Raw genomic sequence first — 24,097 nt, forward strand, 5'->3', positions numbered from 1 at the left:
AGGTTTCTTGAAGGCTGAGTGAGGATCTAACAGGAGAATAGTAGTGACAAAAAGTATTACCAGAGGAGTAATCAATGACATTCCTTACTGCTAAACTCATTGCTTTAGCACAGTTTTCGAAGATGGAGCAGATTATTAGAAAAGGCAAAAATTTCTTGGCTTTGCCTTTCTGGAGACAAACATGCAGTTTGCCCTGATACTGTGTAGCTTTGTATGTGTGAAGTCTCCTAATACATTCTTTGCCTCTCATCTTCTCTTTACTGGGAGGTTTCCCAACACAGTAATCAAATAAATCCTTCCAAGTCTACAGAAGCTTTAAGGTGATGCTAAAGAAAAAAGTTACCTGTCAAGAGAAAAGACAAAAAATCTTTTAGCATATGCTAAAAGATTCTGCTGTTACTTGTAAAATAACCTCTCTAAAGTAACTCTAAAACTCAAAGGTAGTACTGGCAGTGGAAGGGTAAGTGGGTTTTGTGCTAGGAGAGAAGACTAAAGCAAAGGTTGGTTGCTGTGTTTCTGTCTTTATTTCTTTGATGGATGAGAGGAATTTTAAGATATCTTCTAGATATTTCTGAGGGTATCCTTCTGATGAAGTCCTTAAAATACTTGCGTACATTTAATTTTTCTGTAATAGTCATTCATTTTATTTTAAATAGGACATCTTGGGTTCTTGTGATAGATCAGTGTGATAACATCAGCTCAAGTTCATGTATTTTTAAGCAGCAGTCCCTGCTGTGATTAATGAGGATTTCTGTTTAAAAGCCAATGTTATTATATAGTCTAAGGTACTGAAATAACTGCCTACACTAATATTTCATATTCTTTTTAAAACAAAAATTGAGAAAAGTACTTACACAAAAGGATTTTTAGATATATTTCCAATTTCACAAAAATAGACAAAACTGCTTATTTAATACAATTTTGCAACACATTTGCCAGATGGAAGTAAGTGACTAAGTGATAGTCACTTTCTTGAACTAATTATTTCTCCCACTTATGTCTGAATGAAAATGATTGATTACGGGGCACTCAGATGAAGACATTGCCTGTTTTGCATGCATTGCAGTGACAGGTATCATATGGTCCTGATAAGACTTCTTCAAAACTAATATAGATCTATTCTTGTCTGATATACAGTGGCACCTGTATTTTGAGCATATCCACAAGAATTAGTTGCCTTGCATTCACAGAGTTTTTGCATTCACAATGTCTGTATGATGAATGCACCACAGTTTTAGGGGAAAGTTACCATTTAAAATGGAAAATGGGTTTCAAAGGAATTTGGCAAAATGCAGATGATAATGAATAATAAATGAACAGAGGATATGGTTGGGAGAATGTATCTCAGCAAGACATAAAGTCTTAGCGCACTTCAAAAGAGTTATGACTGAATTGTTATTTCAGCCCAATAATGAGGCAATTTAAATAATGAAATATTTAAAGGTAAATAAAGATAATTATTTACATTCGACCCTTTGCATAATGTTCTGTATATGAAATTTCATTAAACTTTCCTTGCCCTGATGAAATAGAAGAAAGCCAAAAGGATGACAGGTCCATTGCATTATTTAAGTGATATTCATTAAGGTCAAATCTGCTATTTTATTTCATTCCATTAGTGGCAAAGAATGCTATAAAGAATCCAGAGATATGAGAAACCTTCTTATTTGATCTTTGAAAATCTGTATTAGCTCTCTTGTGTCCAAAGAGTCAGAGGGAAGACACAGATGAGAAGTATACATGCTGTGCGCCAGGAATAAGATTTCTGTCAAGATTAAGAAAAAGTATCATTTTATCATCTGGGCTTCTTGCTTTTTTATTAAAACACACTGTTCAACACAACTGGGATTTAGAGCAAAACTCCAGGGAAAGATGTTGAGTGTGTGCTTTCAGAGACAAAACAACAGAACACATGTGCTGACTGCTATTTACTTATTGCACACTGTTTTTTGTTAATACTTCTAATGGGCTCTAAAAACTCATTTTGTTGTCCTTACACTGAAGAAGCAGAAGTGCAAGGTGACAGAAGTGGTGTACATAGATCATCCTGCAGGCTAGTAGTGGGGCTGAGTACCTAAATCTCTTTATGACTTTGTTCAATTGAACTGTAATGTTTTCTTATAACCAGCTTCTGGCTACCTTGTCTGACATCATACCTTCCAGGAAGTCTGACCTTTTAAACAATTCAGTGTGCAAAGACACTGAATTTAATTTCTGATTTCTGGTTCTAGTAGCCTAGTTGAAAAGCTGTAGACAGTTTTTGAAAAGCTGTATAAGAGAATTTCTTCATTTCTCAGTGGAGGAGGTTTTTGACTTGTTTGCCCTTGGCTAATATAAGCAGAGCCTGGAATTACAAACCACTGGGCTGGCACAGGCATGATGGCCTGTGCTGATGGACGTACCCTGTGGTTGCAGCAGCCTCACAACTAGCACTTCTGGCCATCAGCACCACAGCAGGAGGCTATGATGAACAAGGGAAAGAAATCAAAGGGCAGAAAATGAAACAGAGGCAGAAAAATAAAAAGCATTCACTTGGTCTTGATGAAAATTGAAACAGAAAAACTCTGTCTTTTTTTTTTTTCTTTTTAGGGCATCAGTCTGTGTGTACTAAAAAAAAAAATCACATTTAGCAAACTGAATTGCAAAATTATTTATGATAGAAATTAAATCTGATTTAAAGTCTCTGTAACCTATTCAATATAACTAATTATCATTAGATTACATGAGATTGCACAGAAATAAAATCTCCTAACATTACCAAGAAATTGGTGCTGCAACACATGCTGGTGGCCAAAGTGTCATAACAAGGACTTGTAGTGTGTTTACAATAGATCTAGTTGGGATTCATTTTGATGAAAAGTGGAGGGCAACCTACTTGGTTAAATTAGTGCAAAAATCGGCATTTCCTCGTATGGTCAGTGAGAACACTCATTGACAGTGAGATTTTCAGGTTATGTGAGATGTTATCTCAGTGTTTCGGTTAAAATTTGCTATAAGATTTGTGGGAAAATTGAATATAAAATGCTTATAGGAAGAAAACAGTGAATCTTTGTTCCAAACCAAGGAGAAAACTTCATCTTAATCTATACAAATCAAAACCTCCTCTTTACTAGGCATTGGATTCTGAATTGATTTTCGCGGTAACCTATCTCTTAAAATCAGATTCTGACAGAGACAGAGCTGTAAAAGTCTACAGGGACACAGATAAGAATAATTCATGGTGATGTTTTTTGTTACACATATTATTATGGGCTTTCATTGTAAAATGATAATATTTACTCATGATTACAGTCTGAATAATAACTGGGAGTAACTGCTGATTTCATGGATTTACTTGTAATTGACCCTGCTGTTCATGAGATTGGTTTTTGTTTCCTTTTTCTTTGCCCACTGCATAAGAAAAATATAGGTGCCTTCTATGTGCTTTCTATCATAGCATTTCTGGTATTTCTATACATTTTATCATTACGTTCTGGTATCATGGAAGAAAGAACAGTAAATTTAGGAGTTACTAATATGAGTTCTAAAACTGATCTTGGAAGGTGGCTGAAGAACACATGGATTTTCTTTATCTGATGCCCATGTATAAGTATTATTTATATGAGGAAGTTTGTACCAACGTGTCTGCAGTGGTGTGTGAGATGGAATTGATGGGAAGCTGGAAGGGTACCAGGGAAGGCATTGCATATGCTCACCATATTTCTGTGCCTTCTCAAGCTCCAGTTCTTTGTTGCTGGGGTAGGTAAGTCTTTGGCCTGAAATAGCTGCTCAATATAGCTGCCTCACAGGGGAGAGGCAGAGCAGCTTTCAACTGTGGATAATCAGAAGAAAACCAAAACAGACGAGTGGCAGTAATACAAGCAAAGGTTAATAAAACCTTTCATTCAACTTACAAAGCCTGCAAGAGTGTTTGCTATGTATGAGAATCATCATTTTTTCAGAAGACCGTTATCTGGCTGTTGAGCCAGCAGTGAGACTAGAGAGGCAACATAAGGAGAGCAAAGTGAGGAATGTGTTAGGATGGTTTAACACCACCTCTAATGAAACTAAGAAACGTTCATGAACCAGCTTTATATGTAAACAGACTGTTGGCTAGAAGAAACTGTATTCAATATCAGAAGTATTTATTCCAGCATGACTAGAAGCTCAAAGCAATGTAATTGCTTTGTAGAACATAGAAGCTCTATTTTTATTTAAGCCATGCTGCTTCAATTAAATATTCCTTTTGTGTGTTCATTTAATATTCATTCTGTCTGCTACTGCTATACTATGTAGAGGGAAAATGAACAGTGAGAGGAATTTGTGCTAAAGAAATTTGGAGGAAGAACTGTTTTAAAACTGGATAATATTTTGGGAATTAGCTTAAGTTTATAATGAGCCTGAAGGAGAGGTTTTCTTTCCAGGTGATAACAACACAAAGCCAGATAGTTCTGCACTGTGAGCTGTCAGCCCTTTATGTTTGTGTATGTGCCATCATATACTTCAGAAAAGCATGTTGCACTGCTACTGCAGGCTGAAGGCTCTCGATAGCTTTGGTGCAGATAGCAATTTTCAGGGTGTTATGCTGCTGTTCAGTAAAATTATTTTGGGCAGAAGTGCATTATGAAAAGTGTGCATCCTGATGCAGTTTATTTAAAAAATTGAATGTGTACAGCCAGAGCAACAAAATAAATATTAAACAGTGAAAAATATAGGAAGGTGGTTAAGGATTTTTTAATATAATTAGTGAAATAGGTTCTCAGCCCCGGCTGTCTAGGGCAGATGAAGAAATAGAATTATATTAAAAAGAGGGGAAAATTTTGAGACCATTTAATTTCTTCATGTTTGTTTTCTTCACTTTTTTTTATTTTGTACTGGAGAAATAGATTCTTTATAGCCTGTGTTTATAAAAATGGAAAAAATCATCAATATCTATTATAGTTGTCACAATATTAAAGCACAGAAGAAAGCACAGAACATCCAAATAACCTGTCAACGAAGTGAAATGTGGTGTTAAGACTGCCATGAATTCCAGCACAAGAAACCGTATCAACACTGGGAAAGCATGTTGCATTCAACACTTTTGTTAGGGAATACACAACCTTGTCCTAGACTCACCTGTTTTCTAATGTATAAAATTTACTTTCCTCTTTACTGAAGGAAAATAAATATTTGGTTCTAGTAATTGTGAGGTTCTAATATGACAGTGCTGTTAGGGAAACAATAAGTATTCCGCCTTTTGTGATGTTGATGTCAGAATTTAAAATGGTTTGGTTACTCCTAGGTTTGTATCGTGTGTAATATTCATGATTTTTAGAGAAATTTGAAAACAGATGGAAAACGTTAATTACCATACTATGAATAGTATCAGGAGAATGTGTGGATGTATTTTCACAATGGATATTAAAAGAGGAAAAAACATAAAAGGGCCCACATTTTATTAAGTGCCTTAATAATTATGTGCACACCTAGAAAGATAACTAAGAGGCTGATTTTTATATGCTTTGATTTGCCTTTATTCCACTGTTTGAAGTACTCTGGAAAGTGAGGAAACAATGTGCAATTTATAAATCCATTTAATTTATATGATTTCAATGATTTTTTTATGTTTCATTGTTAATTTGATAAATTTAAACAACTTGCTTCTCAGATTTGGAGATTCTTTGATTTGCACTGTGGCTTACACTCTTGTGTTTGCTATTAGAAAATAAAAAACTTGATCTAAGAGTTAAATAATTTGTCGGCATATTTAATACTTCATTATTTTCCTCTGAATCACAGGTATTATGTTGTATTATACTGAGAATCCTTTCTGGTTTTATGTCTTCTATATCCTGAATCCGTTTTCTTTGATGCAGACACTGCCTTGCATGTTCTTTTCAACCTCTGAAAGAGGAGCCAAGAAAGACAAAAGCGTTAAATAGAAATGGCAGTCAAGGTGATCCATAGCACTCCTGGAGGGGAAAATTTGCTGGCAAACAGAGCAGGAAGCAAGTCATACAGCACCCAGGGAGTCCTGCCATGGCTGGGAAAGATGCAAAAATAAAGATTTTGTCTATCAGTGCTCTTCTACTGTGTTGGCACTCTCAGTAGTATAAATTATAGAATCTGACTATCCAAATGCAGCTAGCGTGTGGTGTTGGCAGCATATCAGGCTCTGCATTAAAAAAAAAAAAAGTTACCAGTAATTTATCTAGAATTACAGCCTTTTGCTGTATTACTTTTTGCCAGTGTGATAGGCAATGTGCCTGTATCAGTGAGACTGTTCCCTGTTTAGGCTTTCACAACTAGCTACTGCCTGTGATATAAATACTTTGCTGCAGCAGTGCTTGTTTTTCCTTTGTGTAAAGCAAATATAGATAATACAGGTGTACTGTACCAAGTTACAGACATGGTTATCATATTTTAATTCAGCCAAGTGGATCTGCAAGTGATTTTGGCAAAGCTCTGAGGCTGCTGTATTCTTAGTGACCTGCTGTTTATCCAGCTCTTTGACCAGCTCCACTATCAGGAGCTGCAGTTTGCATTCAGTGTCAATTTCTGAGTCCTTCAAATACTTCTTGATCTGTGTCTTTTTGACCTCTCATGAGATTTACTGCTTGGGCTTGAACTCTATCTTGTAATACTTGTGTCCTCCTGACTCAGGCCTGTATCACCCAGTTAACCTTTTTTGCCCTCTTCCCAACCTTTTCACAATACAAAGGAATTTGAGGTCTCCAGTATTAGGTAAGGTTAGCTTGTTTCTGAACTTAGAAAAAGTAGATTTTTGCTAATCAGTTTCTCAATAGTCCCATTAAATACAATCCTCTCAAAATACTGAAAACTAAGCTGCTCATTGTCTCATGCAGTCTGAGTCTCTCTCCCTGGCATTAAACTGTTAATGCTACTTACAGGCACCAAACCAGTAACACAAAATGGGTCAAAACCAATTCTCATGGAAAGTACAGCAAAATTCACTTGAAATCAGTGCAACCTTCATTTGTTAAAAATGCGAGTAATGTCTTGCTCAATGCTTTAAGATGTGCTTGGAGTTTTATGTCTGAGGATAGTTGGGAGATTATTTTGTCTTTCTTTGTGTTTGTATGAGGAGAAGAGCTCAAGGGATTTTCACGTAGCCTTATTTGTCCTGAATCAAAGTTCAAAGTAAGTTCTTTTTTAAACAGAGATAATTTTAATATCTGAAACAAAATTTTCAATATTAAATATACTATATGAAATACAATGATAGCTTACTTTGTTCTCAGCTATGAAATTGTCAGTGCTTTAGGGGGGGTTTAGTTTTCAGGTTTTTGACTCCATTGTGGTCAGTCCTTGAAATTTCAGAACAAACTTGCAGGAATGGTTAATTCACTTATGTTCCTGCTCTCTAAAAAACTAAATGTTAATCCTTCAGAAGCTTAGAGGGAATCTTAATATTGTATTTTACAGTAATCTCTTTAGAAGACAAAGAATTACAAATGACATTTTAAATTCACTAAGACTTCAGTGACAACTCCCAGAACAAAAAGAAACAAGTTTCCTATTTATTTTTGTAATTGCCATTTGTAAAACTCTGATTAAATAGAGTGGATAACCGATTTCATGAAACAAGTTCAGTTCACTACAGGCAAAGTATGATTCGTTCATCTAAGTGTGTTTAGAACAAATCCAAAGAAAAGCTATTTTGCATTCACAGCAGTAGCCTTTTCCCCCCAGTGTGAAGTGGTTTGAATGCACATACATCCCATTGGCAAGGCGTGTCTGGATCAGCACGCAGCAGGGTCAGCAGAGTGTCTGTGTGAAGACTACTACAGTGGGAAAGAGAGAACCGAAAGAATATTCATAAAGGCCAAATTAAAATATTATATGAAGCCTTGATTAGGCTTGACAGGTTTCCTAAAGACATTCTTGTTGTTACTAGTGCTTAACATCAGCTGAAGATTTGTGAAAGGGCACCCACCCCTCACCTCCTGCAGACTGTAAGTAATGGTGGGTGAGACTCTACACTGTGTTCTGCTGATCTCTTTCATTCTGAGCAGCATATATATGCTACATTAGTTTCTGTGAAATTAATTTTATCCCAGAATTTCCTATTTATAAATACAGTGGTAAATGTACTACCCCTAATAATGATATGATATAATATAAAAAGCATAGCACAGGTAACCTGTATGTTATTTTCTCATTCTTCTAAGAATCATTCAAAACTTTAAAGTGGATAAGCAATACTTTAGGATTCATTTTTTCGATTTTTTTGGAAAAGTCACAAAGCCCCTTTACTCACTTCAGAGACATTTGTTTTCCTGTGACTAATTTCAAAAGACAACCATGTCTCACCTTGAAGCTTGAAATGTTTATGGGCCACTTAAGTTAGAAGTGAATTATTGTAGGCTCTTGAATTGGGAGAGAGATGGGTAGTTGTAAGGAAAATTGGTGAGAAACCTCTCCCTCTCTTTTTGTGACTTCCACATACAAATGCATAGCAGCAACATTCCTCAGCGAGTGCTTGAGGTTGACTACAGTGACTTGTGGGTACAGGGAAATGTGGGTAACTTAACTGAAGATTTCAAAGTGCATAACTGAAAAATAACAGGAGTATTGGTTAATGCAGATGGCAGAAATATTTTTCAAAAGAAAAAAATTGTATTTCTCCATATAATTTTGGTCAAAGCAAGTGTCTATTAATACAGCTAGAAATACATGAAATTGTATTTTTTTATTCTTTAAAAACTAAAGAATGAAATGAAATATCAGTTCTCTTTCAACCTAAATAAGATTAATTAATTAAGCTGTTGAAATTGCCTGGATATTCATAGGTGTTTTGAAATTCACTGGAAATTAGCTTGATACTCTTGCTCTTAATGAATGCTGAGTATGGAACTTTTAGGGTTGAGGTCTTTTTCCGTAACGTTTTTATTTTTCTATGCATTCCATAATCCCGTAGAGAAATGTAGCTAGTTGCGACGAATAGTACCAGTTGGGTTTTTTGTTCCTGTACACATTAGAGTATACATGAAAAACCAAATATTCATTCATGATTCTATCACATGGACATAAAAAAAAGTTTTTTTGGTTTGTGATTAAAGCCTTCCAAGTTAAAAGCAACACAAACAAGCAGATGGTTAGAGCATGGTGCTGAGAACACCAAGGTTGTGGGCTTGATCCCCAGATAGACCATTCGCTGAAGAGTTGGACTTGATGATCCTTGTGGGTCCCTTCCAACTAAGAATATCCTGTGATTCTGAGCACAGGAAAGAGAAACCATCTGAGTGAGAGGAGGGGATGGCAGGGAGTACGTGGCCAGGACTGCAGGGTCAGAGGCATTTCTGGAGGCTAGACAGCACAGGACAGCTTCCTGCCATAAGAAGTCAGGGAAGACTTAGAGGGTAGAGAAGAGTTTTAGAGGGCAGGGAATGCATTTGTGTTTTGTTTTCTGCTTTAACACTTGCCCCCTGCTCCAAATTTTAACTTTCTGTGCAAGTGAAATTTGGTTTGGTCAAGTGTGGAAGCACCTTTGTTTTTCAAGGGAGCTCACTTAGGACAAAGCCTAAAGAGATCTTTGCCCCAAAGTTGTGGTTCCCTTTAAGACCCTGTCATAGTCATATAAAGTGTGCAGTAGAGTGAAAATTTAAGCTTTTAGTATACTTGCAGTCTTTTTGTCTAAGTGGGTTATTTTGTCTTTAAAGTTAAAAATCAGCCTAATGTAGATAAGAGGGAGGGTCAAATACATCACTGAGAACTCTGTGTCGACACGCACATGAACACAGAATTACGGAGCAGTAGTCTGCTCAAAGAGTCGTGTAAATGTGGTTTGTTGGTACTCACCTGTAATGATTTAATAAAATGTTTTTCTACTTCAGAGGACAAGAAAAATAATGCAATTAACTACATGACTCTATTTGTGCATCTCGTCATTGTTTTGTATTCAGTTCTAAAAACAACATATTTATAATCTAAATTCTTGCCCAGTTAGCAGCGTCACATAACAGAGCTTTTTGTTCTTATTTACATTTCCAAAGGCAGCATTTATTGCATCAAGGCTGAGATTTTTATCATTTTAAATAGTGTAAACCTGGCTTAGAATTGGGTTGAAGATACTTTGATGGCAAGCATTTTTTTAGGTACAATATGATTTTGATTGTTGATGAATTGAGATGTGATAAAATCCCAAGTGGGCAAAATTTTCATCTGGAGTACAGTAATGATCTGATCTTTAAAAAGAAGGATTTCTTCATTAAACAGACAAACCATTCAAAAGGTGTAGTGACGTGGTAAGGTAGAAACTTGTAGTCTGCAAGATGAACAGTTTGTCTTTATTTCAATCATGACTACTTTTTTTATCTCTGCTCTAGTTGAAGATTTTCTGCAGTCTTTACTTTTTAAAAAATGGCAGGTGTTCAAAGTGGTTTTTTGAGGAAATGGTATCTCTCAACTCAGTGTAAATCCATTCAAATTAAATACAACAATTATTATGTCATTTATGGAAGGCTGATTAGAGATAAAGTAGCACAATCTTGCTGAAATGGAAATTGGAATGTGTTTATATTTAATATACATTCATTTTTCTGGATACCTAGACAGATCTTGGCAACTATAATTCAAACTTAATTTGCAAAGAAATAAGTTTCCATGGGGCTGAATCTGCCACCTGGTATTACTATTTTCAGCAAGCTAGTGTCCATTCTCAGGGTTTTAGAAGTACAGGTGCACTGTTCAGCCACAGTGCTCGCTTTAAAAAGTGTCAGTGAGGAGCAGAGGCTAAATGTATAACTATCATCAGCCCATTCCCAAACTGGTACTGAAGTTAATGTTGGATGAACAGATGAAAATTGTGTGGAAGCCAATGAGAGTTTTAAAGCTCAAGGGAATCAGTAATAAGATATGGCCACATATTCCTTCCAGTCATTCAGTAAGAAGATGTTGTAAATAATTTGTATCTGGCATAGTTCATTTCACTTATTCCTGTGCAGTACCAAAATTATGCTGCTAACCTGCTTTGTAAATAGCAAAGACTCAGCCTGTCTTCTTCAACAGCTTTACTCACAGAAATAGTCTTGTACTGGGGTCATTCAGGTGAATGAGGATTGTGTGGCTTGGCCCCAATCTCTTCATAGGATGGAGCACTCCTCAGTCAGAGAAAGTGTCCTCTATGTGATCAAATGCCTGCAGATAGACAAGTTATCTTTGATAAATAGTTGCAGGGTTTTTTCTGAATTGCTTATTCTTTTGCTCTTATGTGCTAAGTCAATTCACGATGTGTATGAGGGTTGATCTTAAAAAACCTGAAAAATATAAGATATTTTAACCTCTGATTTGTGATTTTTATGCATTAAACTAGGTGATTATAACAGTTTTTAATAATGGAAAAGCAACTACATCATCTTTTAAGGATATAGTTTTAAATTTATTTTTGTTGACATTTATTATAATTATACGTAGCAGGTCAAATATTTACCACAGACCTTGGAGATTTAAGAAAATGGTAGGAACAAATTACTCCTAGGTGTAAGTTACTCCTGGGGACATTCTGAGAGGACGCAAGAGAAAATTTTTACAATAAGAATAATCAGAAGTTGGAATAATCTCCCCAGGGAAGTGATAGATTCCTCAACAGTGCACACTGTTAAGATACAGTTGGACAGGGTGCTGAGCCATCTTGTCTAGACTGTTCTTTTGCCAAGAAAATTTGAACCATGATCCTTGAGGTCTCCTCCAACCCAGTATTCTATGATTCTGTGATTCAATGGCTTCTGTTATTTGGAGAGTTACCAGCTGATATGTCTGTCTTCAAGAGCTTATTCTGTTCTATCAAAATATCACAGATTGTGTGGAATGAATGTTTTTAAACTGGATTTTAATTTTTTTTGGGGGGGGCGTTATAATAAAGAGGAGACTGGAAGTGGCCTACTTGAAATCACCACTGTTTTTCAAAATGTATTGTGTAAGTGTTCTCATTTTTGTATGCAGTATGGAAGGAAGAGAACACAATATTAATTGGCATCAAGGTGTAAAGTGTAGTGCAGTAGAAATGTGAAGAAAAAAATTAAACAGTCCAAGGAGGGTTATTCAAGTGGATGGGAGAGATCCAATTCATGCCTTCAAGGAAAGAACTTAGGCTTCTATGTTGGCAGCAAAAACTAAGTTGTGAATGTGATTGCTTTGTTTATAGTTCTCTGATGTGATTAATTCATGTGTATGTCCAGGAATTACTCACTAATAAATATTCAGTTTTTCTGAAATAAAAAGTGAAATGTATCTGAAATGTTTTATAAAACTTGCAGATACATACAGTAGATGAAGGCAATCCCATCCTTGTATTTTCAAAGTTCAAGTTTCTCCAAGGATGAAATTCTTAGACATGCAGGAAATACTGTGAGCTTGCCTTTTCAATATGGCAGAGAAATAACTTAAGTGTGCAATGTGAGCATCTTCTCTTGTTTTCCAGGTCCGTGGGGGAGATGCATGGGAGATGAGTGCGGCCCAGGAGGCATCCAGACGCGAGCAGTGTGGTGTGCCCATGTGGAGGGTTGGACCACGCTGCCCACGAACTGCAAGCAGCCAGAGCGGCCAGACAACCAGCAGAGCTGCTTCCGTGTCTGTGACTGGCACAAGGAGCTGTACGACTGGCAGATCGGTGCCTGGAACCAGTGCCGGCCTGTCCTCTCCCGCAGCCACGAGAAGCCCCTGGAGTGCCTCAGAGGGGAGGAAGGCATCCAGACCAGGGACATCACCTGTATACAGAAGGCCAATGGGGTTCCAGCCGATGATGTGATCTGTGAGTACTTTGAGCCAAAGCCGCGGCAGGAGCAGGCATGCCTCATCCCGTGCCGGCAGGACTGCATCGTGGCCGAGTTCTCCCCCTGGTCCGAGTGCTCCAAGACCTGCGGCAATGGGCTCCAGCACCGCACTCGGCACGTGGTGGCTCCGCCACAGTTTGGGGGCTCAGCTTGCCCCAACCTCACCGAATTCCAGATCTGCCAGTCCAGCCCCTGTGCTGTGGAAGAAAGCCTGTACAGCCTAAATGTGGGACCATGGAGTGCATGCTCAGTCCCCCATTCGAGACAAATAAGGCAAGCAAGGAAACGAGGGAAGAACAAAGACAAGGAAAAGGACAGAGAAAAGGCAGTTCGAGATCCTGAGGCTCGCGAGTTGATTAAGAAGAAGAGGAATCGTAACCGACAGAATAGGCAGGAGAACAAATACTGGGACATACAAATCGGGTATCAAACAAGGCAGGTCACGTGTACTCACAAAAATGGGAAAACTGCTGCTCTGAGGTAATCACCATTTATGTTTGCATACTTTAACTTTTATCTGTTTAAACTAAGACATGCATAAGTGGATTCTTTTACATAAGCCCAAATCTCAAAATGGGGCTCACACTATTTCCTCTTGAACATCCATCATCAAGTTCAAGTGTTTTCTGTGATGTGAAACATGCAAACTGTGCTGGTGATCATACTAAGCATCAAATACATGTGCACCGTTAAGCTGTGCTAGTCCCTGGCCTCTAGCAGGAAAAAGCTTAAGTTTTAAGCTATTTAAGTTTGCTTAAATAGCTTTCCCCTAAATGCTTGAAGATATATGTCAAATGTCTGCTCTGTTTCTGTGGGTTCAGGCAGGTGTTTGCTCTCTAACAAGTCATGCATTTTTGAAATAGATGATGTTTCTTCTTTTAAGGCTCTGGGCACAAAGCCTAACAGGAAATTGGACTGGATCAGACTCACAGTAAAAGTATAAAACAAGGGAGAAGGATACGTGAGAAAGCAGCAGCTACTCATTCCAGTATATTCTTTTTAAATAGATGAGCATGAAATATTGTTTGTCCTTCTTGATTGCTGTGGCAAAATTTCTGAAAGGGAGACTGTAAAACCTCTTTGTTTATTCCATTTACCTCCTCTTTTTCTTTCACATCGGCACCTTTATGCTGTCTGCCCTGGGTTTTTTCTGAAATTTATTTTCGTATTTTGATTTGTTATTTTATATTTCAAGAGTTCTGTCAATCACTGATGTTTTGGTAATCATTTCCACAGGCTTCGGGATGCATTTCTAAAAAATGTATTATCTTTGATTTGTTTTATCTGGCATTCTCTTGCTAGCTCATGTATTTCTTTCCTGTCCCCCAGAATGGTTTTATTCAACTCAAAAATCTTCTTTGAGTCTAGTCTTCCTTTCTTTGATGTGATTCTATTTCCTGCCCTCTAGTTCAATGCCTGATTAATCAATTTTACTTCAACTGTGAAATGACTAGGATATCTTGCCGAATAAGGCTGACAGTCATTGCTGCTATGTTAGTGTTTAGGAACGTTTTTCAAGGTACTTTACTTTAGAGTTTTTGTTGTGCCAGTTAAACATTCTATCACAGAACATGGAATCACTTCCACCTTTTCCATTAGAAACCAAATAATATCGTTTTTTTCAAGTGTAGAAAACATTTATTTGTTTTTAGTATAATTCCTTTCAGGAGGTGATCCAGCAGTGAAACAGGAAAATGAGAAGTTGCCTGACTTTAGGGAAGAACTGAAATGCTTGGGTTTTTTAGTTGAAGGAGGGACACATGGGTGAAAATGTGAATGAAATGCCTATGAGTATGAAACAACCCATCACCAAGAAGAATGGAACAATCTATTCTCTCTCTATATTATGGATGTATTGAAAAAGCAACAGTGGGCAAATCACAGCAGTGCTGAATGAGGCTAGGTTCTCAATACTGGAAATAGTGAGATTGGAGAAAATTGCCTGGGCCATGTGTGGCAAAAGGGTTATAAGAAAAGGCTAGAAAAATGCATGTGTCAGTGATGACACACCTGGAAAAGCTCTTGATTAGGGAAGAGGGGCTGACTGCAGAGAGTCTTTTTGCAATCTCTTCTAAGGTCTGGTTTTCTTCAGTTCTTTAAGATTTTGATCCACACTTGGATCAAGGTCTTCACAAGAAATCTCAAAATCAGCAGCTCAGGCAGTCCCAAATGTTGGCTGCGGCACAATCTCATCGTTGGTACAGAACGAATTGCCTTTACTTCTTCCTTTTCTAGCCTCCCATCATGCAGCCCACACAGTGCCTAGCCCAGGAACATCATTACTCTTTAAATGCAAGGAATAATTTGTTATACATCAGTTGCTAACAGATAGCAGCCAGGCACTCTTTTTGAAAGACCCTAAGTTTTTGAAAGGTTAAGAAAATTATTGAGTAAAAAAAGGGAGGAATGACACAGTTATGCCAAAGCTCTGTTAAATGGTAAAAGAAAGCAAAAGTATAGTTGGAAGTCAGTGGCATACTTTACTCATCATCTTTACACTCACTCTTGAATTCACTTAGATCACCAGCGCTGTCTTAAGTTCAGATACCTCAGTGTCTTGTGCAGTTTCCGGCTGGTGCAGGGAAGGGAATGAAACCCTCTTGACTGAGGCAGTGAAACAATAGATAATACAATGTAGTATCAATTCTTCAAAGAGGTGAAAATTATACAAATGATGCAGTGGGCATTTTTATGTCTAACAGATAAGATTTTATATTTTAATTGCACAAAGGATTTCTAGTAGTCTTCACATTTATTTTAATATAGAATTTTCTTTTCTAGTTGCATAGTATAAACAAGAAAATTTGGTGAAATTACTCATGTGAGAAATTCTGGTACTGATAACATAGCTTTTAGAGACCAATGTATGTCACCTGTATATCCATTTGCATCATTTATGCTGCACCCTTCACTAAGCAATCAAATGCTTTATTCTGTGACTGCCATTCCAGAATCTGAAACAATAGAATTATTTTCTGCCCAGGGTGTCAATGCAGCCAGCCTAAATGATTTTCTAGTCTCCATCACATAGTAACTGTGTTACTAAATAATATAGACAAGTAAGGTGACTGGAAAACCTGCCGTTCTCATGTGAAATGCTCTTTGGCTTAAATAGTCCATTTCCAGTGAATTTTGACTTTAGCAATCAGAAACAATCAGCCCCCTGGCAACATGACGGAAAGAAGAATAAAAGCCCTCAGGCGAGTAATAATTTTTGCAGAGATAGCAAAATTGGAATATTCTAAAAAGGGTTTTAAAAAAGAGCAACTTTCAGAAGAGTGCTACAGAGAAAATGGTTCTGTAAGGCTGTCAGCAAAACTTCAAAAAGGCAAAATTCTCTTGACATATCAGCGCACCAGGCATGGTAAAGAGAAGTGAAACAAGAAAATCAAAGTTTAATTTATACACTTTATTGCCGAGTGAACAATAGATAGTCTCCCGTGAAGGATGAAATATTGGATTTTGTATTGCTCGTTCTGCAATAATGTACGTGTTACACGGTCTGTGTTTGCTTTATGTTCCCCTTAGTCTGAAATTCTTGTGCACTGAAAGTATTTGAAAAATAGAAATGTTGATGGAAAAAATAAATTCAGTAATTAAAAGTGGCTTACAAAATGACTTCTCTGGATAGCTAACAAAATCTGGACAGTGCCGCTGTTAGTGTACAGGACAATACTTGATTGTCTGAAATGTTTCCTCTTTGGTGAAATCGGCTCTTACCAAAGAGAGCTGTTAGACAACAAACTGGCAATGTAGAGAAACATAAAATGTATGTAGAAGCCAATTTTGTGTTGCAAATTTATTTGTCCTATTACAAATTGTGATGATTATGCCTCATGTTAAGCCTATAATTTTCTGTTGTAATATAGACTCTGTTGCTGTTGTGTCTCAAACATTTTGCCATAATTTTCTTCTGAAGCAGACTTTTGTGGGAAAGTTTAGCAAAAATGTTAAGCTGCTTTGTGCATATTGTGCAAGTCTAAGAAAAGGGTTGTCTCCTCTCCTCTCCTCTCCTCTCCTCTCCTCTCCTCTCCTCTCCTCTCCTCTCCTCTCCTCTCCTCTCCTCTCCTCTCCTCTCCTCTCCTCTCCTCTCCTCTCCTCTCCTCTCCTCTCCTCTCCTCTCCTCTCCTCTCCTCTCCTCTCCTCTCCTCTCCTCTCCTCTCCTCTCCTCTCCTCTCCTCTCCTCTCCTCTCCTCTCCTCTCCTCTCCTCTCCTCTCCTCTCCTCTCCTCTCCTCTCCTCTCCTCTCCTCTCCTCTCCTCTCCTCTCCTCTCCTCCCCTCCCCTCCCCTCCCCTCCCCTCCCCTCCCCTCCCCTCCCCTCCCCTCCCCTCCCCTCCCCTCCCCTCCCCTCCCCTCCCCTCCCCTCCCCTCCCCTCTCCTCTCCTCTCATGTTTCTGCACTTCAGCAAAGATTTGAAATCCAGTGACAAAGCACATCATGTTTCCCTGAAGCAGCTGGTCCATAAGTGTAGGGACAGCCTGTCACTGCTAAGAGTCACTTAACTCAAATGACTGGAAATGGGGTTGTAGTTAAAGCAGTTCTTCAAGGATATAACTGCCTCTTAAAAAAAAAAAAAAATCCCAGGAATTTCTGCACTATTTCCTTTCTTTTTCTGCATCATTTGGATGTGGCTTGTTATCTTGCTTATTCTGGGACCAAAACATCTCTGAATGGGGGGAAGAATGGAGGAGACCATGTTGGAAACCATCCCCACCAGCTCTAGTTACAGTCCCCATAACTGGTTAGTATTCTTTTGGCAGCACCACTGTGGAAGAGACCTGTATGTGAAGATGAACATTATTAATGACCTGAATGACCTGAAGTGAGAATTCAAGAAAAAACGGTAGAATTTTATAAATATTCAGGGCTTTTATTTGTTTGTTAGAATATAATCGTATGCAATTACAATCGTGGAACAAAATGAAAGGGCAGAAAAGAATCCAAAATTTAAGACATGCCAACCAATTATTTAGCAGATTGTCTTAGCCCCAATGCATTTGATCGTATGATCATCTTTGATTTGTTTCTCCTCTGTTCATCTGAGACAGTAATTATTTTTTGATTATTTTCTAATTATTTTCATCTTCTGAACTGATTCTGTGCATTCATTAAATATCTAGAAAACTATATCAACATCTTGTAACAAATTTAACTCTTTTGGAAGTTTTCATAATGATCTCATTGCAGTGCCTTACTAAATTTCAAGTTTTGGAGAGTTTTGGAGAGTTTTTATTTATTCCAGTACTATAGTTGAGACATGAGACATGACAGTAGGACCAAAATTATTGAATTCTCATGCTGATGTTGGGCATATATAATGCTTCATTTTTCGTCTTCACAAAAACGTGTATCTGCTTAAAGCAGAGTCATGATGCTCACTACTGGCCACTGGTGTTAAGCTGAATTGCCGGAAACTAAGGAATTTGGGAATGGTTAATTGAGTATTTAGACTGATGAACAAATAATACTCAAGATATTGTCAGGAAAAACAAGGAGAGAGAATCTCCTCTTCTAGAATGACATTTTAACTTTGCTTTCCTTTCCAGGTCCTGGAACCTTTTAACCCAATGCTCCCATTCCAAATCATAAAACAAATGTCTGCATTCACTTTATGGACTTTCACTCCTATAAATTATAAACTGTGTGAAGGAGGAAAATAAAAAAAACAAGCCAAACCAAGCCTGTTGCTTTATTTATGCCATTGATTTGGAGAGCAGACAAGTCACCCAGAGGAATATGCTGTCAGCAACAGAAAAAAGATCAGACATACAATACAGCAGCGCAGTTTGTTGGACCCTGTAATGTATCCCTAGATACAAATAGAAAAAAACCTTAAGAGATTCTCTGTACTTCTCTGAGCCCCTCCATGGAAGGGGGATGTGTGTGAAGGTGGTGGTGCAGTGGTTAAGGCACAGTAACTCCAAGGAGATGGGCTGCAGAAAGGTGAGGGAAATAGCAATGCAGAGAGGATGGGTTGTGGAGATGAAGGAGCATAAGCAACCTTTTGTTTTGTTTGTCACTGAGGACCAGATGAGGGCATGTATGTCTGCCCCTGCTTTTTTTGTTACTGCCAAGGCAGCTTTACTGCTGTTTTTAGAGGAAGCCTCCAAGCTCACCATACTGTGAGGATTTCAAAGCCATAAGTGGTTCACTTACAGAGCACCTGTAAATATCACAAATTTGGATAATGAGCTATATACAGTCATCTTGATTCATGAATTTGTAATTATTTACAGCACATTCTGGTAACAAATTGAGAAGATGGAAGAAGAAAGTAACCTTGGATGAAAAACCTCATGATAACTAAAACCTACAGGGTTAATTTTTCTGGTGCATTGGGATAATAAAAATGTAAATTATTATTAGAGAAGCAAGATGCAAAAATACTGCTTCCTGTCATTTTCCACTGTGCCTTTAGAATTTCCACAAATTTTAAAGTAGGAGCATCCTGTAGTTTTTTAATGAGATTTTGGTGGAGACAATAATTTCTGTGGATATGCATAATATTATTCAACGTGTGTTCCTTTCTATTCTAAGTACCTGCTCCATCATCTTACTGAGGCTGCTGTTTTGACAGTGTCTTGTCAGTATTGCTACACATTTGACATACCATGCCCAAATCTAGATTTAAGATGGAAACGTACACACTGTGCTGAATAATTGAAACAGCAATGAACAGTCACTTTTTCCACACCATATTTTAACTCCTTTCATACAGTGAACAGTTGTTCTGTCATCTAGATGTATGACATTCGTTTATTTCTGTGCAAAGCACCAAGATTGGGTGCCTTTATTGTATATAGTTTTTATTCAAATACATGTAATTGTCTTCCTTAGCAAAATATAATGGGATATAATGTAATGAGGGTTGTACTCCAGGTTCTGATAATCTCTTGTGGAAATAAGTCCTATGAATGACTAAATTATTTCCTTGAATGAATGCAGTGTTGAATTTTCAGACTCAATCTAGTAAAAGATTTTGTTGTCCAGTGGTAAATTGAATTAGGCACTGAGATCTTCAATGAAGATTCTCCTATACTGTACTTTTATGCATCTTTTCTGCCTCATTTTCAATTAATATTAATTGACACATTAATATTAATATTATTAATTAATATTATTAATATTAATATTAATTTACTTCAGTGTGACAAAATAAATAAATGTTAATCAAGCTGTATTTTTCTAAATTTTGGATTTCCTATATTGGTATTATATCATAATTTGCAAAGAGTCCCATAGGGAACAAACTAGAATCTATTACTTTTAAAATTTTGTGTTTTGGTCTTGTTTTGTTTTTGTTGGAAACTGCTAAGCATAGTCTGGGACTTAGAGTATGCCCTTGTTTTCTTAATCAGCTTAATAAAGTTATGGTATGGGAGCAAATAAAATGAACATTCTCTTGGGACATATTGTCCCTCAAGGTGGAAATGCACAGGCTCACACGCAGAAGTGTGAAAATTGCTCAGAAGTCAAAACTTCCCAGAACAACAGAGCTGGTTCTTTCAGTGTCTAACTTTCAGCAGTCCCACTGGAAATAAAATGTGTGACTTACTTCTTAATACTGACCATTTTTCCAAATGCTGGACAATGTGATGGAACCAGTGATACTGCCAAATCTAAGCATCAGTATAGGGACCAAATCTAAACTAATGCCTGAAACACAACTAATAGTAGTAATATAATTTTCAGTAATATATTTCTTTATATCTTAACATTAATACTGCACATTTGTATTCACAAAGTTTGGCATTTTGTTTATTTTTTCTTTGCTGAACCTGTGAATCTGTTATTTAAAGCTGTTATTTCAGGTCAAAACAAATTCTGATTAACGCTATGTAATGAAAATTCCCACTGACAAAGGGAAGTTCCTCCCTAAAGCTTTAATAAGTCATCTCTGTAAATTCTTGCCAAATAACCTGCTCTGCCAATTTCAAAATTATCTGTAGCATGAGATGTGCATGCATGTCATTGTATCACTGGACTGTGAAAGATAGCACTCTCACTGAACACTTTTGCTTTCTTGTCTCCTCAGACACTCATGGTATCTGCAACAGCCCCACAGCAGCTGTTGTTGACACTTGTTTGGGTATAGTAGCACCCCTTGTTGCTTTGCCCTTATTAGCCAATGTATTTTCTCTTGACACAGTAGTTGGATTGTAATCTCTATCTTCTTCTGTAGTGTGGAAAGCCTGAGGGGTTTTGTTTAATTCAAAATTGTTTGGCAGAATTAGTTAAACTTGTGAAAGAATCATGGGAAAGTAGTCTTGTGAAAAACACTTAGGTGGACAGTATTGGAATTGTAAACAAATGGAAGTGGACTCATTGTTTGCGTGATTATAATGGCCCATTATACTGGGAGGTACTAACAGTTTCTCAGAACAATGTACAAGATGACCAATACTAATCAGTGCAGCTGTATGGAAAATGAAGGAGGACTATGTCATTTTCTACTAGGAAAAATTACTGGCACTGTATTTTCACTGGCTTCTTAAAGAAACAAGTTGTTTCCAACCGTAAACTGAACCTCTCAAGGATGACTAGACTTTACAAATGACATTTTGTATCTTCAGCGTAGCTTATGGGGGTTATCTAAGCTCTGGATTTAAATCACTCTATTCCTGCTGTCTAGTACCTGCACATTAAATAGATTTTTTTTTAAAAAATTAGTGTATTTTATTTATGAGAAAACATCCTTTTTTTCTTTAGCCAAATACTTATCACAGTCTCTCTCAAAATCCAGCTATACCTTTGGCCCAAAAATGGCATAGAGTTAATTTGATTATTTTACTTCAGAGGTTAATGCATCCAACAAGCTGTATGAATTTTGAGGAGAACAATGCATGGAAAATAAATAGCTTTTTGCAGCACATCAGGACATTGCGCTTGATTCTTGTACCCATAACTCCAAAATCCCTCTTACTCATACTGAGAGTCTCTTAAGGTTCCATGGTGGTCAAATAAAGAGCAAGGAGAAGACGCTCCACATGCAATATTAAGATCTGGATTTAGTTCCAGATAACACAAAGGATTAATATTCAGCATAAATATTGCTGTGTTCCCTCAGGCTTCCTCTCCATGAGTGTGATCATTCAAAGTTGCAGTAGAAAATTGCACACAAGGGTCCTTATATTTCAAAGGTTGATTTGACCTGACCTAACCAGATTATTTCGGTGAGGTAGTTCTGTTAAGGGTGTGAGTATCTACACTGTGGGTCTACCCATAGGTCATCAGATTTCCCAGCAGTATAAGCCTGATCTTTTCTAGGATGTGATGCTAATGAGTGGTGTGGTACAGATTTTACCCCTTCCTTCACTGCAAAGCTACAGTTATGGGAAGCAGTTGTGGTCTTTGGAAACTGTTCCCTATAGTCTCTAGTCTTGTAGCAATTTACTGAGATTTAAGAAAATTTTAAACAAACCGATAATATTCTCTCCACTTGGAAAAATAAAATATGCTTGTACTCGACTCCTGCTTTAAGTTCTCTTTTTTGCCTTGAGGATTCTTTGGGAGTTGGGCCAATGTTCATGCATGCCTGTAGGTTGTCTTGCAAGGGTACTCCCCAACCTTGTGGCTTGTTTTAGTGTGATTTGCAATCTCTATTTTCAAACACAAAATTACTTTCTGACACTTTCCCAAATCATTCTTCTAGTCTTAATTTGCCCTTCAGTCAAAAATGGTGTCCTTTTACAAGCTTGCTTCTGTGTATTTGTGTATGTCTGTAATTTTGGTTTTCAGGTGCTAAACTAGTGTGTAGTTTTGGTGTTCTGTAAGTAATTAGTTATTGTTCCAAGCCTATCTGCAGACAAGTTTGTTTGGTGAAATGGGCTTGTATGTCAGTAGTTCTCATCTTGTGGCTGGTGGTAAAGGTTGGAAACCATTTTCTGATGATGTTCAATGAAGTAATATTTCATGAGATCAGCAAGAATTCAAGAGAAAATCTCATGGTTTGTGATGATCTAGCTGATTGTGGGAGATGCCTGATGGTGTGCAGGACTTCGCAGCTAGGAAATGGTTAATTTAGTCTGTCTGAGGGAGCACACTGTGGGCTTTTTTTGTTTTTTGGGTTTTTTTAAATCTTCCAGGTAGTCCTTGCTCTTCTTCCTTTTTATTTAGATGAAGCTTTTTAAAAACCTTTTTAAGAGTTTTGGAATTTCTTGGAATGCTGATTGTCCTTTGATCTGAAACCTTCAGAAGCAGCTACCTTTTTCTGCTGAACTGCTGAACCTCCTCTTATGATATTCAGAATGTGTTTCTTCCAGGCAGATAGCCTAGTTTTTGGTTGCATCTTTTTCAGTCCTCTGAAGTTTTTAATTCATTCATTCAGTCAGTCTTGTTTGTTCAAAACATAATTGGATTATGTTGTTGGGGTTTTGCTTTGGAGAATGCAAGCAGAATTGCAAAGAGAGTAATGAAATTCCTTTCCAAAAGATGAGAAGATAGAAAAAGTTCTGACTCCACAGCTCTTCCTGGTCTTGAAGGGTATGTGGTATCTCATCACTGTGGCACTGTCTAGTATGAGAGGGTCAAGAGGAGGAAGAATGCTGCTTTTCCCTAGGTTTTGTGTGTGGTGTCTGACAATATAGAGGTCTGTTGAGTGTCACTTAATATGCCAGCTGTGCTGAACTCTCTGATATGTGGGTGTCTGCTTTCCACACCAGTGGCAAGCGTAAGTCAGTCGTGTCAGGACTGGAGCAACAGGGCAGATCTGTAGGTACACCTACAAAGAAGTCCAGGGTGACAGGAGCCAAGACCCTGTGGACATAATCCACTACTGCATCAAATAGTCAACCAGGATTTAAAAAATCACAGTTTTCAATTTAAAAAAAATGAAAAATTTAATTCAAGTCCTTTTCAGTCAAAGCCCTGTCTTTTGTTCCTCCTGAGTGCCAAGAGTTTACGTTGGCATCAATCTCCGGAACAATAGCCATGTTCTTCATCTCAGAATGATGGAAATCTCTGTAATCAAATGGAAAATCAGATAGAGAAAGTCAACAAATCTATCAGAATTCTGAGAGAATGAGTATAGTGAATGAAGTAAGGAATAGTAACTGTGAAAATTTCATTAATGAAAATCAAAGCTGAACATGGATAATGGGAATACTTAAGTTGAATGTTGATAATGGTGAAGGAATAGAGGCAAAATAATGCAGACAAAAGTTATTGAAAAGACTATATAGCTTGCATTAACCTTGCCAGTTGGGCTCCATTACTTTACATTATAGCCAAAAACAATAAATAGCAGTTCTTGTTAAATATCAGTACTGAGTGAATTAATTGAATTTATTGTAAAGGACATGTTCTTCACTGTTCGATTTTAGCTTTAAATTGCAAACCTTACA

General features: G+C 37.3%; 1 protein-coding gene across 1 annotated transcript in view; it reads left to right on the forward strand.

Moving 5' to 3' along the window:
- Window positions 1-24,097, forward strand: part of THSD7A (thrombospondin type 1 domain containing 7A) — a 278,494-nt gene that overhangs the window by 144,936 nt on the left and 109,461 nt on the right. Inside the window, exon 4 of the mRNA XM_066196734.1 lies at window positions 12,404-13,235. Within this exon, the coding sequence (XP_066052831.1) occupies window positions 12,404-13,235 (832 nt within the window). The remainder of the gene's footprint in view (window positions 1-12,403; window positions 13,236-24,097) is intronic.

This window comes from Chamaea fasciata, unplaced genomic scaffold (assembly GCF_029207755.1).
Source record: "Chamaea fasciata isolate MVZ Bird 193981 ecotype frontalis unplaced genomic scaffold, bChaFas1.0.hap1 SCAF_1, whole genome shotgun sequence".
NCBI lineage: Eukaryota > Metazoa > Chordata > Aves > Passeriformes > Sylviidae > Chamaea > Chamaea fasciata.